This window comes from Corvus hawaiiensis, chromosome 2 (genome assembly GCF_020740725.1).
Source record: "Corvus hawaiiensis isolate bCorHaw1 chromosome 2, bCorHaw1.pri.cur, whole genome shotgun sequence".
NCBI classification, from domain to species: domain Eukaryota; kingdom Metazoa; phylum Chordata; class Aves; order Passeriformes; family Corvidae; genus Corvus; species Corvus hawaiiensis.
In genome coordinates, this window is record NC_063214.1 from 88092762 (window position 1) to 88111304 (window position 18543).

The window sequence follows — 18543 nt, forward strand, 5'->3', positions numbered from 1 at the left end:
CGTCACCTCCAGCCGGATGGTAACACTCTTAGTGGCCCCTGGCATCAAAACACTGGCAATCACAACTTCGGTATTTATAATGTGAAAAGAGTCACTGCAGACTAGCTTCCTCTTTCCACATTTAGAAAGTTGGGAAATTAAAACAGAGCCCCTAACCAGGCACTGGGAAAGCAGTGATGGAGCCCACGAGGGAGCCGTATGACTCATGAATCCTGGCAGTGCTCAGCAGCACTGGGATGGCAGTGTAAGAGGCTGCAGAGAGTCTCTCAACCTAATGGCACTGACTGAAGGGCAGAAGGGAAAATCTGGCACCAGAAAAACATATCAAGCAGGCATGAAAAAAAGCCATGTATACAAGGGGATAAACCACTGCTCACACAAATGAGACCGTAGAAAAAAACATTGAGCTTCATAAAGCTCTCACCACTGTCACCTTCCTCTTTTTAACCCAACCAAGACAGTAAAATGCTCCCTTTACTGCTTACAAGATTCTGACATACATCCTGTTTTCCAGTGCTGTATTTATCATATATTATAGGAGTTAATTTTTCTTTTCATAGTTTGTAAAAGGCAGTTCAGAGGCTTGTTAAGGAAGATCCATTGTCAATCACATCCCAGGTCGCAGACCTGTCTGAAAGGGGAAAGGTACAATGCAGCAAAAACATCTCTGCCACATTTATTCTACGGAGTTCTGGCCAGTCATGAATTTCATCATTTCTATTCAGCATTATTTTAATTGGAAAACATTTGTTTTTATATAGTTCTTATATTGTGGAGCCCAAAGCTACACACAGTGATCAAAGTGAGACTGCACCTACCCTGAGTATAGTGGGCCAACCACTTCCTTTAACAGCTCAGTCTGTGCTTAATACACCCAATGTAGCAATTGTCCATTCTGGCCACCACAGCAAATTGTTGGCTCTTGTTGAGCTTATCATCGACCAAAACCCCCAGATACCTTCCTGCAGAGCTGCACTCAAGCCCTTTTACCCCAGTCTATAAGTACATCCAGGATTACAGGTGCAGAATCTGGAATTTGTCCTTCTAAAATTTCATGTGGCTGGAGATTGTGCAGTGGTCTAATCTATCAAGATAACTCTGTAAGTCCTCTCTACCCTCAAGGGATTCTGTGGTTCCCCCTAACAGCATCATAAGCTACCTAGTTTAGCATCATTGGCAAACAACTTGGTAACATCCATGAGAGGGAAGACTCTTTTATCTTCAGTTAGAACATGGTTGAGATTACTTCTCAAAAACATGACAAGAATGTGAATTTTGAAATCACTATAGATTGTTAATGAGGAAAATTCAAACTGAAATTGAATAGAGGAATTTTATGCAAATGCACATACACAAGGGAAAACAGCATCAGCAAACATTAAGGAAATTGAAACTGCTCCCTGTCTGCCTTAATGATACGCTGTCTGGGAGACAGTCATTATAAGACACTCTGTATTCACAGTCCCTTCCATCTGAAGGGACATAATATACAAATGTTATCAAACTTAGCCATCTGCATGGTAAATTAGTAAAGGGAAGAAAATAGTTGAAAAATCTTGTTCTGCATGGTATAAAAGAGGGGGGGAAGGCAATTGAAGTCATCTCTCTTTCTCAAACTTCAATAATTAAAAGTGGGAAGAAATCTCACCACAGAAGGAACCTTCCACATTTAAGGCAGTCAGACAACAAGCCCTCATGTATAAACCCCTATGTTTTTAAACCTTCATGCAGAGACAAGGTCTAATCATCCAAGCCTTCAAAGGTCAGTGAGGTCTCAGCAAATGTTAGGTCCATCCTGAGGGCCAGATGTGCCTTAGTTGTTTGTTGGGGTTTTTTTCCTTTAGAATTCTAACATGCTTATTCAAGTTCAAAGTCAGTTTATATTATGATGCTTTATTGTGAACTATTTTATTCTCAGAGAAGAATGTCCTTGAGCATTTCAGTCCTAGACATCTATATAAGACTGATTTATATTTCTTACCTTGAAGAGTAAAAATACACTGATGTATTGCATGATGATTTGAGGATAGTCAAGGTCTTCTGTTGAATTCATCTTTCTGGACTGAGGCACAGATTTCCTGGCTCTCTTAATTTAAATAAGCTTCTTTTCACCAGACACAAAGCACACCAGCTGATCCATATAATCTTATTGCTTCTGAGAAACACACTAGTTACAAAATGTGTTAGCTGAGTTATTTGGCTTTGATGTGCTCTTCTATCAGGTTCAGCTGTTTCTTCCATCATCAAGTGTAAGGCTAAAGAAGCAGTGGGGATTAAAGCTTGCATTGTCAGTTCATCAGTCAGCAACACCTTAGTACCTCAGAAGCACTTGAAACCTTGTGACAAGCAAAACAGGAATTAGTACAGAAGAATATCAAGAACCTGAACTCAGTGCGATGCACCAGAGTTCATAAACCAAAGCAGAATCTTTCTTTAGGCTTGTTCAAAAGCAGATCTATTCTACTGAACTGGCTTTTGATGTGGGAAGGCTTCACAAAAAGAAACAGAAGATTGCAAGGGATAGAGTTTAATATGAAGAAGACTTCTATTGATCTGGCACGCAGCTCGGCCAGACAGGTGTGCGGAACAGAAGCTTGTAAAACACGATCAGTACAATTTACCTCATCTTTTCTCTATTTCACTAGGCTGGTTCCTCCCCTACCCACCTTGATTCCTCCATTTTTCGGCCTTTGGCCCTGTCTCTAAATACTCCAAGTTTCCCACAAGTCCCACAGTAATTACCACAAGCCCACTTTAACTTCTCATGATATTTTCACTCACATAAGCCCTTTGATCATTTTGTTATCACTCTTCTTCTCAGCTAAAAATACCTGGCTGAACTTCTTCATGGCTTTGTGGGCATCCTCCAGTGGTCCTCCACTAAGGGGACAGGGAGTTTTAATGTTTGTCACCGTGCTTCTTATTGCCTGTTTACCAGCTTTTGTACCTAGATGTGGTTGTCTCTTGCCTCTGTCTGTGAGGCTAAAGAGCCCTTAACCATCTGTCTCAAAATTAAGGTACCCTCACATTATGGATTTCTAAATATCCTTAGCATTCAAAATGTTCTACAATATACAGATCAGAAACAGTATCTGTTTCCCAGCCTCTAATACTACAGGGTGTCCTGTGTTACCAAAAAACTAGGCCTAAACACACAAAAGTCAGAACAATTTCCAAACTGTAGAAAAATGTACAACTCCTCATTCAGGACAATGTGGCACAGAATCTGTGCAGCTTGCTTTTAACAAGACACCATTTTAATTTTTAAATGTTTTTAATAAGCATTGAGACGTGATCAGTTTTGTCCCTCTGTGGCATCCTTAGCATTCCTATCACAGCCTGGAACTGCACTCTTCCTTTTGTACTATAAATGCTGAAAGAAGAAATCAGCAACGTGTAACACTGGCACTGCTTCATTTATCACACAGAAGGTTCATGGGTTGAAGACTGTATTCCATTTCAAAAAAGTATTACCTGTTTTAAAGGTACGAGATACACCACAGAATAAAGACATAATATGTATCCTTCTAACAACATGAGTCTTAAGTATTTCTCAAATCTCATACTGATACATTGGAAAAACCAGTAAGTTTTATGTGCTTTAAGTCAGCTCTTGACAGCCTGATTGCACTAACATGTAGCATAAAGACATATTTCCTGTTTTAAGAGATCTGTTTCACCCTGTAACAATAAAATTGCTTTTAGCAAGCCTGGACACGTATACTACACCCTTTCAGAAGCTGCACGGTGTGAGAACACCCAGTTCTTCTGAAAAAGCTGCTCTATTGGCAGCCTTGCAGAGGACGTTGTGTTCAGGGAGTCAGTGTCTTGGACAGGCCACGTCTGCTCTGCTGGGCCTTGTTCTTAGGGTCTGAGGCACTCATGTGCTATTAAGGTAATCTGTAACCCATAAATTATTTGGGAAAGGTAAGCTTCATGTGGACCAAGGGATGGAATGCACTGATCCTAAGCAGGAACTTTTTGTACATCCAGGAGTCAGTGCCCCCCATGGCAGCTGCCATGCTGCATGTCCAGGGTGGTCCCAGGCCTGTGCTGTGCCACAAATATCCCTCAGCTGCAGGAGGGGCTCAGGCAGCTCCCACTCAGTGCCAGTGATTGCACCACCTGCACGGCCTTGCCTTTAACAATGAAGCAACTAGTTCTTGTGAGAACGGCCTTTTTCTTGAAAGAAAATAATAACCCAAATGACCCAAAATGAGGGGCTTCCTTCCATGGACAGTGTCTGTACAACATACTGTGGGAAAATCCAACAGGGCTCCATCCAATGCTGCATGGACATAGGTGCCTGGCATCTGAAGTTACATCAAGATTTACTTGCTATCTATATCCCTCTTCTTTCTTGTTAAAACAGTTATTTTATCAAGCCTTTTGTTGCAGGCCTTGCTTCCAGAGTTCCAGAAAGCACCCCTGCCTTCAGTGCAGAGTACTCTCCATAATCATGGGAGAGCTTCTTTCAAAATGTTGCCCTTCCCCTACCCTAAGATAGTCTGCAACAAGGCTTTTCTGAAGGGCTAAAGCATTAGAAGGGAGGACTGTGGATAATTTTGGGGGAAAAACCACATGCTTATACAAGCACACACAGTTCAGGACAACCTGTGGACAAGTCCACGATGCCTCAAGGGCTCTCTAGAGCAGGCCAGTGGAAGAAGGGAGAGCTGGACCTCGGAGCCAGCAGGGAGCCTGGAATGTGGTTCCTACTGTCCCACAGTGCTTCTACAGCCACAGATCCTGTGGGACAATTTCCCACCCTTCTGCCCTCCATTTGACGTCTCCTTTGACCAGATGTTTCTAGGCAACATTCAGCCCCCAGCCTCTGCCTGATCCTGCTGCAATGGGGCTGTTTTCTTTCTAAGCAGGGGTTCCTTATTCTGCTCCTCCCCTGTTTTCTCCTTCCTTAGTTACTGTTTCTTTTATTTGAAGCAGAGTTTGTTATATTTGAAGTTATATTTGAAGTTATATTTGAAGCAGAGTTTCCTAGTGCTCAAGGCTGTGCTTCTTCAATGACCCATGACTATCAGCAAGTTCTGAAAAGCAGCAGCCACCAGCTTCCAGTTTGTACGTTAAGATGGCAAATTTCCTGGCTTTTCCTGCCCCCTGCTGTTTCATGTAATTCCCAGGCCATCAGGCCAAGGACCTGCTGGAAGTTTCTGTCTTGCCAGAGAGAGCGGCCGAGGGAGCAGCTGACCTCACTCAGCCCAGCCAAGCACAGCCAGTCTCAGCTCACAGGCTATGTTTCCTGCCTGGTGCATTCTGCTCTAGGCTGATTCCCGCCAGCTATGGCCAGGTTTCATTCATTGCTCCTAAGCTATATTAGAGCTAGAAAATTTATCTCAGTCTTTATGGTGAAATACTCGATGAAAGGGGGAAAAAACTCTATTGATAGAGACATCTGCATTAAGCAGAAAACATCCCACTGCAGCACCATGAAAGGGTACGAACTTGGGAACAGCTTTCATTACCCAAAACACGAGTAACTTGGGAACCTCCACCTTATTTCCTTTGTTCCTACACAAGCTTTTTTAAAGTTAACATATCCAATGACAAGCAATACAGACAAGAGCTCTTATATATAGCAAGGTATCGTCAGCAATGTCTGCTGGAACATGGAAACTATAGAACAAACAGGGTTTTAATTTGCCTGCATGCAGCAAAGCACTTGTTTCAGGTTCTCTTCACAGTGTTTGTTATTTAGAAAAAACCAAACAACTCCCTGAAACCCAACATTCCAATCATGCAAGCTGTCCCACCATGTCTCTGTAATTGTGATGACATTAATGCCTTGCATCTCCTGTGTGTACTGAGGCTACTTTCTCCCTATCCTCATCCTACAGTCATACAAGTGGGAGGCTCCTCTAGATGGGTACTGAGTAAACCATCTCAAGCTCCTCTAGTACCCAGCTTAATGGGCAAACACAATTGCTGTTCAAGAAACAAGGGCAGAGTGACTTTCTAGTGCCTTCTCCAAATGTTTCTCAATTCAGTAATGTGTTATTCTGTTTCAAAGAACTGGGTGGGTAATAGCAGACCATGTTTGATCAAATGATTTAAAGAAATACCAGCAGGCATGCAGCAAGGACTCCCCAAGTGCATAACAGAATGACTTGGCTGCATAATCTTCCTACCTGTTCTGTAATAATAATCCCTGGGCTTCAACCAGTCACTAAGGTGGCAACACTCTTTCATAATTTAAATCAAAGTCTAGAGGAAATAAAAAATTAATATCATTTTTTTCATGCAAAACTCCCCAAGGCTCAGACAAGATTTCTTCTGGAACTCTGAAAAGACCACAAAGAGACATAATTTGGTCTATGTTTTATTATACCAATACCTCAGGAATAAAAATGCAGGCAAGAGAGCTCAGTTCAGGGATTAGTTTTATTTTGCAGGAATTCAAGTACAAATTCAGCTCTGCTTTTCGTTAAAATCAGAGAGACTGATACAAGCTGAAGCAGGCCCACTACGTATTTCTTTTGTGGATTGTTTCCTGTGGAACAGGTGTTGATTTCTTTCTTTCCCTCCCAAAGGCAAGCCTAGCAAGACTGCCACATTTGCAATACATGCATGTTCAAGATCTGTTATTAGTAATTCTTCTGACAATGTATCAGCTTACAAAAAAGTTGTCAGCCTTAACTAAAAGCTAAATTGATCATTCCCCCCTAAGAAGAGAATAGCATATTTCTCCACTTTTTCTGTCTTGTTACATACATAAAACACGTACTACTACTTCCTTCCTAAAACAGCATCATAGAGTTTTCCAGTCCTCTTGACTTGAATCACTCCAAAGCCAGCTGCCTCCAGGAGCTTGCTGTACTCTTCTGCTGTTCGTTCCTTCCCTTCTGTTTGGACCAACATATTCATTGAATACAGCTGGGTTTCTACAGGCCCACTTTTATCTTCATTCAGAAGCGATTCAACCAGCAGCACTCCACCACCTGGTGGAATGAAGAGAAAACCACACCCTGACCGATGAAAAGATGAGCTATTTTTGAGCTGTTACTTAGGATCCTAACCTTTACTTTCAGGAAGAAGCAGCCTCTACATTAAGTCATATTTCAGCATCACAGAAGACACTGAAAGAGCCAAAGCATCAGAGCATGTCTCTGCTTGGCAATGTAGGTATTGATGTCCAAGGGATAAAGGGGTGCTAAGCTGACATTTCCCCAGCTGAAATTCACAGGACCTTACTGATTTTGCACAGAAGCTGACTCTTAGGCAGTGCTTTTGAAACTCTGAGGGTTCATTGGGATGCTTAATAGGATATTTTACTATGATGTATACATATATCTAAACAATACCCAAAATTCAATCCTTACACTTCATGCCTTGAAAGAGGAGTCCCTGCAGAAAAGGAGACAAAAACTGGAAGCCAAACAAAGAGGTCTTAGGCCAGGTGCTATTTTGTCTCAGCTGCACATAGCTAGCTCAGGGAAGCAAAGGACTGAACCAAGAAACTCTCACACTGAAAGTCTATCACCCAAACTCAGCATCAAGACTGGTGTGCTTCACATTACTAATGAGTGAGACACTCTCTGCTCTTCAAGAGCTCACACCTACCTACCAGGTTTGCAAGCTTTGTAGACTTTTGCCAGCAGTTGTTTGCATTTATCATCATCCCAATCATGCAGTATCTTGGATAAAATATACAGTTCAGCTTCAGGAATTGAATCATTAAAGAAGTCTCCTGTAAAGCAAGAATACATGCATTACAAAACATTATATCCCCACAACACTGAGAGCTGAGTTATGCAAGTATTTTTAGTTCTGTTCAGCTCTGGGCTTGCCATGTCCTTCACATATATCATACAGCGATGGAATTACCAGGTAAAAGTCCTATATTGCACTGGGTAGGGAGTTTTGCTCTTGTTCAGTCTCAAGAAGATCTAAAATATTTAAAGGCAGCAACTCATCCTGAAATAGCCTTTGATGCACAGGAATGCATTTGAGCTTAGGCTTTCTCCAGTGACAGAAATTCAGATTCATAAAGCATTAAGGAGATAGGTTCACATGGTTTCTGTCATGAAAAAGAAAGAAAGAATATTGCCTTATCTAAGAAAATGTTCAAAGATCTTTGGTAATCATGGAGTTACTTCATAAATTTGTAGGTAAAAATACACATCTCTCACCTCCTAGCACAAGCTTTGTCATGCCTTTTGTTTAGCACCTGGTGTACTGCATTCAGATTTTTCTCTCAGCATTTTACTGTGTCATTTCTTCTCCCATTTTGTTGCATCTTCATTTTTTTACACTCCCTTCTCTCCTGAAGGCTTCTTTTCTCTCTCTGACCTTTGAGCACTACTAAGCAATTCCAGCACTTTGAAAATTTTTGTAAACATTAAAAATGAGATCTCCCTATAATCATTTTCCCCATAGATGGTACAAAGACTACGCAGGATCAGTGGCCTGGGCAAGAGGAACATGAGCTAGCTCACCCATTTTCATGGTATAAAATATCTTAGGACTTGAAAGTAAATCAGTCATGACCAGAGAAGGAAAACAGGAGCATGCCTGGCATCCCTCACATCTACCAGGAGGTTTGCATGGGAGAAAAGGGGAGTGTTAGGGAAATTTATAAAAAAGTATGGCAGGTTTCAAAACTGCAGGATGCTTTTTTTATTTCTAATGTACCTTCTTCTGAAGAAATTAAATAGTTCTCTCCAGGAATAAAGAACTTCTGTTGCTGAATAACTGAGTTGTGTCTCTGATAGCTCTGATGGACAACTGAGACAGCTGCAGACCTAGGCTGGGAAGGCTGCAGCCTGAGACACTGTCCCCATAAGGGGCAGCTGGAGACCTGAGCCTCCAGTATGATACCTCTGAGCAGAGCCAGGGCTCCGGAGCATCAGCTGTGAGAACACCACACCACTGTCCACACCTACCTTCATGGAAAGCGATCTGACACTCCTCAGGGGAAACAAATTGTTCTTTGGCCACTTGCACAACTTTGGGCAGGTCATAAATTGTGACAGTAGAATTTGGATACAAGGAAACACACTCGCGGGCCAAAGCTCCTCCGCCTCCTTTGGGGACAGTAAAAAAAGGTCAGCACTGACACAAAACCAACCTGTTCAGTGACACCCCCATGAAATCATATAGGCAATGGTGCATTCAGCCTCGTGGAAGCTGGCAATGTACATTTGCACCCCACATGTTGCTGAGAGGGAAGAGGAGGGGCAGGAGAGGCCACGGTCTCCATGTGTTCTGCAGGAAGTTCCACGGCTTGCAGCACCCAAGCATGTGGGGTCAGCCCCAGCCCTTACAGCTCTTATGCTCCCTACTAGCCAGACCCAGCTGCGGGTGCTAGAAGGTGAAAAATGAAGAAACAGTCACTAAACCAGGGTCTGGGGAAGAAGTGAGGGAGGCCAGGAGGGAGCCTGCTTCATCCCATGAATCCTGGCAGCTCTCAGCGGTGCTGGGACAGCAGAGTGCTGTAGGATAAGAGGCTGTAGGCAGTACCTCAACAACTGTGACTGAAAGGGAAGAAGGAAAGGGTCTAGCATTAGAAGAATGCATCAAGCAAGGCATGAAAAAATGCTAAAGCTGCCACAAGGGAATGAGTGACTACTCACATAAATGAGATTTTAGAGAAAAGCATTCAGCTTCCTTATGCTCTCAGCATTTTCACATTTCTGTTTTTAACCCAACCAAATCAGTAAAATGCTCCTCATATTGCTGAGATCTGTCCTGCTTTCCATTGTTTTGCCCATCATATAACATAGTAGCTGTTTTCCTCTACAGAGCTTATAAAAGACAGTTCAGAGGCTTTTTAAAGAAGATCTTCTGACACTCACCTCCCAGGTCATAGATCTGTGTGAAAGGGGAAAGGTCAAATGCAGCAAGAACATCTCTGCCACATATACTCCATACTGAGTTCTGGCCAGCCATGAATTTTAGCATTTCTTCATCTGATCTAGCAATGCAGACACAGCACAGAGAAAAGGTTCCTTACCATATCCCTGGTGATTCCTATCATATAACTGCTACTACATGTTTTAGCTTAAACAATAGTCTCTGGTTTTATTGACACAGAATATGTCCTCTTTGCATATAAACCTACCTTGAGTATTACTGTAGCAGGAGGGGACAGCTATGAATTCATGCATTTAAATAGGGAATTAAGACTAGTGACATCCAACCATGTATTACGCTGCTCATTCTCAGAATTTCCAAGGGATTTTTTTTCCCTCAGCTACCATTGCCTCTGTCAGAGATCTGTGATGTTTTTCAGATTAGGAAATTATATACTTCTATTCAAAATATCAGACAGTGTCCCAGTAATAATATTGTTGAGAAATAAAAACATTGCATGACGCTGATGAGAGGAATTCTCACATATTTAATTGTCCTGAGCCATAACTAAAAACATTAGTTTTATCCAAAATAAGAGGAATAAAATTTCTATAAATAGTCTAATGATTACCTGTACATCACTCCAAAAGGATCTTCAGATGAAATGCCAAAAGCTCTTTCATATTGGTTCCTTCCTTCTCTAAAATAGCAATTTAAAAAGCATATGAGAGTGCTGATATATTTCTCACCCTTTCACAAGAATGACCCTTTCAAAGTCAGGTTGGGACGGCACTTTGAACAACCTGATCTAGTGGGTGGCATCCAGGGTAGGAAGGTTGGAACTAGATGATCTTTAGAACCTTTTCCAATCCAAACCATTCTACGATTTTGTGATTTATGGGAACACACCTGAAGTAAAGGTACAAGACTGGTGCAATCATCACCATCATCTACACTGTGTTTGGTCATCAGTTGCAAGGACTGGAACAACTGAGACTCCAGATCCATATTTAACTGCTCCTATAAGCCTTTGCAACAGAAGGATCCTTAGCCACCATTACTCAGCATTTACTTTGTTGATGCCACCTCCAGTAAGAGCCACTGTAATGATAAAGAGCTTTCCTGGAGGTGAAACATAAAGAAATATGATTTCTAGATCTTCTCTATAATGAGAGGGAAAAGGAAAATAAGAACATACACAAATGGAAAACAAGGGGGAAAAAAATCCACACATATTTGCCATGTTATCTGTTGCTTTTAGTTTCTGAGAACCAGCCAGCATCTTTACTGAGCTCTTCCCCAGAAACACACCACTCAGAGCAGCAACACAGATGCTGAAAAGCAACAGACAGCACACAACATTCCTTCTTACCTCACAGCATCAGCCAGGTACTGCCAGCACAAGTAGACTGTGTTGGAATAATACATCATAATATGATACTGAGACTTTGGACTTGATTTTGTAAGGTAGATGTTGGAAATTTCTGTGTTTCTGTAGAGGGCTAAAGGGTAAAATACATTTATTTACTAACATACACGATATAACACCTTGTCAGGTCTATTGTACAGCTTGGTGTTTATCACCACAAGATGTCTGTAGAGCCAAAGACACAGTTACATTACTTCTACAACCAAATCCTTCCACTGCAATGACCAGTGAGTGAGGGCTGCTGAAACGTGTGTTGCCCCATCGATCTGGGTAAACACTATCTCCCTAACTCCAGCACCAAACATTTCTTTCAAGGAGAGCAAAGTAAATGCCCTACAAGTGTTATCATTTACATATGGTCTTCTGCTCTCAGAGGAAGCTTTCAGTGTGCTCTATTTAAATGAGAAGTCTTTGCAGACAAGTCTTTTTTCTGATCGACAAGGTCAGCAGGTGGGGGGCAGGTCCCCAAAACATCAGGCCAGCCACCCCTACCCTCTCTCAGCTCACTAGGGCAGAACTTTCTGCAGACAGGACTCCCAGAAATCTCCCCCACTCCCTCCAATGCATCTGCAGTGGCATCACTCACCCACAGGACTGGCGTATCAAAGGAATAGATCCTGCTCTCCCCAAACACATTGGGCAACAGCTATAATCCCTAAAACAGAGCATGCCAACACAAGGCAGAGCAGGAGACACAACTTGTGAGATTCTAGCTAGTCCTGACCAGCTGTCTGATGGCCAGAGATCCCTTCTGTCCAAGTGGACTCCATGTTTCTGACATAAGGACAAACTTACATCACCTCTCAGTTCTGATCAATAACCTAACAAAATAGTTCACATGGTAGTAAAAACCAAAAAAACCCCAAAACCTGTTTTTAAATCATGCTGTTACCCATCAACCCTGGCATTTTCTTTTAAAGTTTAAAATCCTGCCCATACTCCAGAGATTTCTTGAGACAAGCTCTGAAGAGATCCTGAATATCTTCTCCAAGGTCACATGAGGCTCATGCACAAAGAAGTTTAGGGATATAGAGCCCTGCACCTGTGTTTCACTTTATTCCTCTGATGATGCTGACATTTGCCTCTTCTCTTTCAGCTGAAGAGTGAATCCCAAGAGTGATTCTCTCTTTCTTCCAGCTACATTAACTGACTTAACATTTGGTATCACCTTTGCCCACACATCTTACCTCACTTTCAAAACCATCAGAGGTTTGTCTTTTACCTTATTCCCATTTCTCTGCCTTCATTACCTCCTTCTTGTGTCATCTCTACCGTCAAGAGCTTCAATCCCACACAGGCATCCAGCAGTCTTGCCATCCCTATGGTGCTGGCCCCCAGATGTGCAGCAATGGCATCTGAAGACAGAGGTTTTCCTGACTCCAGAAGAAGATCAAACACCCCCAACTCACAGGCAGTGAACATAACCTGGGGTAGGGAAAGGTGGGACTGAAGGATTAGGTGAAAGCACTAAAGCCTACTGCATTTCACAAGCTGTTTAATTAGAAAAAATATACATATAATAATCTTTATTTCAGATGAACTTGTATTTCATACAAACAAGTCCAATTACTAAACTGTAGTTTATCCAAGCACTGATATAATATACTGTGCATGCATTTCCTTTTTAGTTTTCCAATGAAGCCAGCCAATGCTTTTTTGGCTTCCAAAAGTCCACATTTAGAGATCAGGTTTTGTGTGTAAATGTTCCTGCCACTTCCTTAGTTTAGGAGCACATTCTTACATTCTCCTGGAAAGGACAAAGGCAAGACTTGGTGGTGGGGGGCTTGCTCTCTGTCTATGTTTCTGTTCTTTAACTAAGAGTCTAACACATGCTTCGGTGAACCCTGGAGACTCTCTCATGGCTTGCAATAGGAGTAATATCCCATTCTATGGACCTTGTTTTCAGGGTCTGATGTGAAGGACTACAGTGGTCTTCCAGAAGCAGGGAGTTTCCTCTCATCCAGAAGAACTGCTTCATTCAAGCCAGCAAATTGCCCAGTGTTTCCATAGAGAAGGCATGTAACTTCTCCAGCAATATCTGTCAACATTCAGACAGACATAGCTAACCATTACATAAAAAAAAAAAACCACCACCATCCTTCTTTAGCTATACACAGTCAACTTTACAAGTATTAGCCTATTACTCTGGTCATATAAACACTCCTGAAACGGTAACAAAGACATCGATTCAGTTGATTGCCTGTATCATTTGAGCTGCAATTCCTGTACAATGAAGCTCCTTTTACCCTGAGTAAGAACATGGCTTAACCAAAGTTGAAATTGTTTCTCAAAAACATGGTACTAACACTGTTAATTTGGAAAGCATTGGGCACTTCTTTTTCTCACAAGGTGATTTTTCATTATCTATTTTTTCTCTCTTAATTGTCAGCTCTGCCTTTCAGGAGCTTAAGGTGCAGTAGTATTTGCACAACCCGAAGAGCATGCCTTCTGTTACCATGTTGGCCAGAGATGCAGCAGGAGACAGCACGAAACTAAGTAGTAAATGAGGAAAAAATCATCCACTGCACTGGATACTATAATTTTATGCCTGTGAGCTTAAGCAAATAATGTCAGTAAACAATAAGAAGTGCAGAATTACTAGTTTTACCTTTGTGCCTTAAAAATATGCTGTTTGGAAAAACAGTCATTATACCAGTGCTTTCACCTCTTCCAAAGACTTACATTTAGGACCTAAAGAGAAATCCTTGAATATTTCTGTCTAAAGAGGCATACTCTTTCTAAGACTGAGTTATATTTCTTACCTTTGAAATTAAAAATCCATTGCTGTATTGCATGATGATTTGAGGATATTCAAGGTCTTCTGTGGAACCCATCTTCCTTCTGGACTGAGATACAGATTTCCTGGCCTTCTTAATTTAAATAAGCTTCTTTTCACCAGACACAAAGCACACCAGCTGATCCATATAATCTTATTGCTTCTGAGAAACACACTAGTTACAAAATGTGTTAGCTGAGTTATTTGGCTTTGATGTGCTCTTCTATCAGGTTCAGCTGTTTCTTCCATCATCAAGTGTAAGGCTAAAGAAGCAGTGGGGATTAAAGCTTGCATTGTCAGTTCATCAGTCAGCAACACCTTAGTACCTCAGAAGCACTTGAAACCTTGTGGCAAGCAAAACAGGAATTAGTACAGAAGAATATCAAGAACCTGAACTCAGTGCGATGCACCAGAGTTCACAAACCAAAACAGAATCTTACTTGGGACTTGAAACTTGCTGTGATGGGCACAGTCCAGGGGACCCTGGGCTGGCAGTAGGGTATACCCCATCCCTAAGTGCAGAAGCAGCAAGTCCACAGAGAAGCTGTAAGAGTCTGTTTGCTGTTTTCTCATTGTGACTAGTTTGCTCTGATGATGATCACTCAGGTGAAGCCTATGAGGAATTAAATCTACCCTTGTTACTTTTCTGTGTTTTGCACATCCTCTCACCCACCCTGATACCAGGTTAGAAAGCAATAGCATTCTTGATATGAACTGTTTGATAGCAGCATCTCAGCAGGGGTGTCCTACTTATGCTTCACCATGTTTTGACAGAGCAGGGTGCTGAGGGATGACAATACATTTTACTTTTTCCAGCTGATCACTACAGTCTTCCTCCCCTTCTCTGCAAAACTAACCCTAGGCAGCAGAATGCCTTTGGGAAGAAACAATGAAATGATTACCAAGTGCAAGATGGGGAATGGATTTCAGCTTCACACAGGACATAGCTCATAGGTCTTCATCAGAAATTAAACCCCTCATTTACTGTCTTGGAATCTTGCTGCCCCACTGTTCATTTCTCCATCTTGTAAATGCCTGACATCCTGCCCATCTCACCTTGGGGCAGATGTGACAACGCTCAGGTGAGGAAAGATCCTTTCCATCAAGGAAAAGACTCAGTTTTTATATCACACATTTAGTGACCCTTCAGGAAACAATGTTAAATGAGACTTTATTTAGGTAATACACTGAAGGCAAAATGTTACAAACCAGAATTTTTTTCAGTGGCAGCTTTCTCCATGCTTCAGATTCCACTGTATAATCCTTCTCTGAATCTGTATTTTCCATTGAAATTCTTACCTTTCAGCCAGAAGATGTTCTATTTCTTTCAGCGAGTAGTGAAACAGCAACTTTCTTTCAGAGCTGTTAAAGTTAGTCAAGCAGATGTAACAGTTTTCAGCTTTTTTCCCCCTCTGAAAGCAAACTCAGACACAGTACCTGTTCCCCAGGTTCTAACACCACAGTTCCTGTGTTACCAGAGTCCTAGGTATGAACATAACAAGAGTTACAGCAAACACCAAACTGCAGAAACATGTAGAACTGCTCCTCCTGGCCAGCACAGCCTATCAACATAGTGCTATTGTCTTGTTAGTGCACCACATTCAGTGTTCAGTAGAGATTAGACACTAATATTCTGTGTATTTTGTATGTGCAGGCTGGACATCCCAGCAGCAGCACACCTCTGACAGAGTGACTGTGAATCTGTGCAGCTTGCATTCAACAAGACACTGAAGGTTTCAAATACACAGCTATGTTCATAATGGACACCTTTCCCTGCTATCGCCAGCTCAAGGAGAGCGCATGAGCTCAGTTACTATTTATGAACTTCTGTCTGCATATGCAATAAGCTATCAGCAGAGTTCATTTATTTGGACAAATCTAGATCTGCTCTTGGTGAACACATTACAGCTTTTCCAATGCTTTGGTTTATTCCTAAAACAGCTCTGTAGATGGAGAAAGTTTAAAACTTTCTCACTAAGTCTCCATCTGCACGGGTAACCAAGTCAACTTATTTCCCTCAATAACATTCCCTCTCCTCCAGTGAAAACAGAGAACTAAATTGTACATAATCAGACATCACCAGCCAAAGATAACTATTGTTAGACAAAAAGGTTAGAAAGTTGTATGAAAATAAAAATATTTCTCTTCTAAAGGCCAATTCTACCTGCTACTGAGAAACTGGTGCAATTTCACACAAGCATAAGGATTTCCCACTCCTGGGATCATAACAGCTCTTCAGCCCCAGGCCATAAATGCACTTCACTTAAGGCAAAGTTATATGGTACATGAGTCTCCACTAATAAAATGACCACACAGTTGATTAAACACTCTTGAGGTTCTTTTTCAATTATGACTAAATCTGTCTGTTGAGGACAGCAGTTATAATCATCTAATGGGATTACTACTAGTAGTGAGATGTAGGGGAGGAGGCTTGCAGATAACCCGCACCAGATTGAAAAAAGCCACATGCAGTGTGTAGCTGTTTCCAAGTAAATTGTTAGTGAGGCTTAAAGCTTAAGCTCCTTTTAAGCTACAAATGCATTCATGAAGATGAAATTGCAATGGCTTGCTTTCTCTGAAAACCCTATCGAGTTTTCTCTCATAGGGCATAGACCACGTACAGGCTAAAGCCCTTATTTTACCACCACAGTTCTATTTCAGTGATGCATTTTTCTTTACCTAAATGACTCACTACAGACAAATGCTATACAAAAAACAATTATGTCATTTTTGCATAACATTTGAAAGTAAGAAATTATCTATGAACAAAGGAGATTTAGCAAAATGAATGTGTCTGCCAGTGAAAAATGGAAGATGACACTATTTTCATACATGAAACCTTCCTTATAAGCAAAAACGACAAATCCCAGGGATGTGACTACAATGAGTTTCAATAATGCCAGGAGGGAGACAATTGTGCCTTGCTATCATTACTAAGTCTCTAAGTATGCCCAGCTTATAACAGATGCCCTGGAAGAGCACTAAAATAATACAGTTTGGGGCCTTTTTTTTAACAATCCTAAAAAGCCAAGATACTCAGTATCATACTTTTTCTTTGAAATAAAATATCCAGTTTTAACAAAATGCTCCTTTTCTTCTTTGTAGCTTCTAATTATTCTCATATTTTACAATAAATGCTTTTTCCTAGTAGCATGACTATTATTTCCATCACTTTGGCACTGACCAATTTTTTTTTCCTGTTTTCATCACATACACTAATGGCAAACACTTGGAGTGAGCAGGAAAATCTGTATATCCAGCTCATTTTCTAAGCAAACCCTCCCTTCTCTTTACATTCACTTACAGTAAAAACTCTGACTGAGAACATCTTTTAAAGTGCATCTCAGGCAATCCAGAGTTGTTCTTGGTTTAACTCGTGGACTGCAAACAATGTCTCAACAAATAATTCAACTAAATAGTCATTGAGATTTCTATCAGAAGAAAGTCCCAGCAGGTAAGAGTCATAGTCTTCCTGACAATAGCCAGGTACAGTAGCTAAAAGTGGTAGATGCAGAAACTTTAAAGTGAGAGAGAGAGATACAAACAGAAAACCAAGATGGATAGCAGCTGAGCCAGGCTCTGATTTCAGAAATTACTTGTGCTCTGTCAAGCATCACAAAGGAAAATTGGGGATACACAGCTGCCTAAAACAGACCATTTTAGAGGCTTGGCTTTGCTGGAGATGGCAGGAACACCTGCCTGCCCAGGGGAGGTGGTGAATAAATTCCTCATTTTGCCTTGCTTGTGCATGCAGCTTTGGCTTTACCTTTATATTATCTTTATCTCAATCCGAGTTTTTTCACTTTTACCCTCACAATTCTCTACCCCATCTCACCAAGGGTGCATGAGCAGCTGCATGGAGCTGAGCTGCCAGCTGCTATAAACCACAGCAGCAAGCCATGTGCAGTGAGCAGAAGAGATTTTTCCAGGCCTTCCCTTTTACAGGTAAGGTAGAGAGAAACAGACACCACTAAGCAATTCTTCAGAGCATTGACAAACACATGTCCAGGATCATATGCAGAATTGCACGGAAAATCTAATCTGAAGGTGATCAATTCTTGTTCAGACACTTTGCTGTCAGTGCCTGAGAGTGACATTGCTTCATACTGTCCTACAAATAGTCCAATATCATGGACAGCACTCCTGAACATCCCTTGCAGAGCAGGTAGGTCTCACCTGGCAGGTGCCACACTGCACATGCAGCTAGATGAGGTATCAGAAAGCAATTCCAATCAGCCTTGGCCCTTTAAAAGTTTTGTAACATATGCTATGGCAAAGCATTAGCCTGTGCTAACATATGAATTATATTTTTTTTGTCAGGCAGCAGGAGTTTCAGGAGGTGTAGCATGTGGCAGGGAACCAGGCCAAATTCATTTTCTGTGCTGCCACTATAGAGGAAAGAATGTTGGTGCACATCACTTCAAACAAGCCTCAATAGCCCATATTAGATTAATACAGGATACTTGATCATTCATTCTGTGCACCCAGTTCTGAAGAATCAACTGCAACTAGATTGCTGCTTTATATAAAC

General features: G+C 41.5%; 1 protein-coding gene across 2 annotated transcripts; it reads right to left on the minus strand.

The window, feature by feature from the left end:
* Positions 1–6378: 6378 nt before the first annotated feature.
* Positions 6379–14335, minus strand: ASMT (acetylserotonin O-methyltransferase). 2 transcript variants are annotated; one of them, XM_048324110.1, is made up of 8 exons: positions 13999–14335; positions 12487–12661; positions 11180–11309; positions 10439–10507; positions 9810–9928; positions 8898–9038; positions 7580–7702; positions 6379–6980 (listed from the first exon to the last, which is right to left on the minus strand). In XM_048324110.1, exons 1-8 carry the CDS (start codon positions 14068–14070, stop codon positions 6742–6744), a joined length of 1068 nt encoding a protein of 355 aa, XP_048180067.1. In that variant the 5' UTR covers positions 14071–14335; the 3' UTR covers positions 6379–6741. The 2 variants fall into 2 exon arrangements, with proteins under 2 accessions (XP_048180067.1, XP_048180076.1); XM_048324119.1 differs by having other exon boundaries at positions 6379–6953; positions 13999–14333.
* Between the last annotated feature and the right edge of the window lie 4208 nt (positions 14336–18543).

What these genes read in the sequence shown, in the direction of transcription:
- ASMT (XM_048324110.1), bottom strand. Translation starts at nt 14,070, where the DNA reads ATGGGTTCCACAGAAGACCTTGAATATCCTCAAATCATCATGCAATAC. An exon ending in AGAGATGACACAAGAAGGAG is followed by an intron (nt 11,310 to 12,486) that starts GTAATGAAGGCA and finishes TTTACCCTTTAG; the next exon opens with CCCTCTACAGAAACACAGAA. An exon ending in TACCTGGCTGATGCTGTGAG is followed by an intron (nt 10,508 to 11,179) that starts GTAAGAAGGAAT and finishes TTGCTATTTTAG; the next exon opens with AGAAGGAAGGAACCAATATG.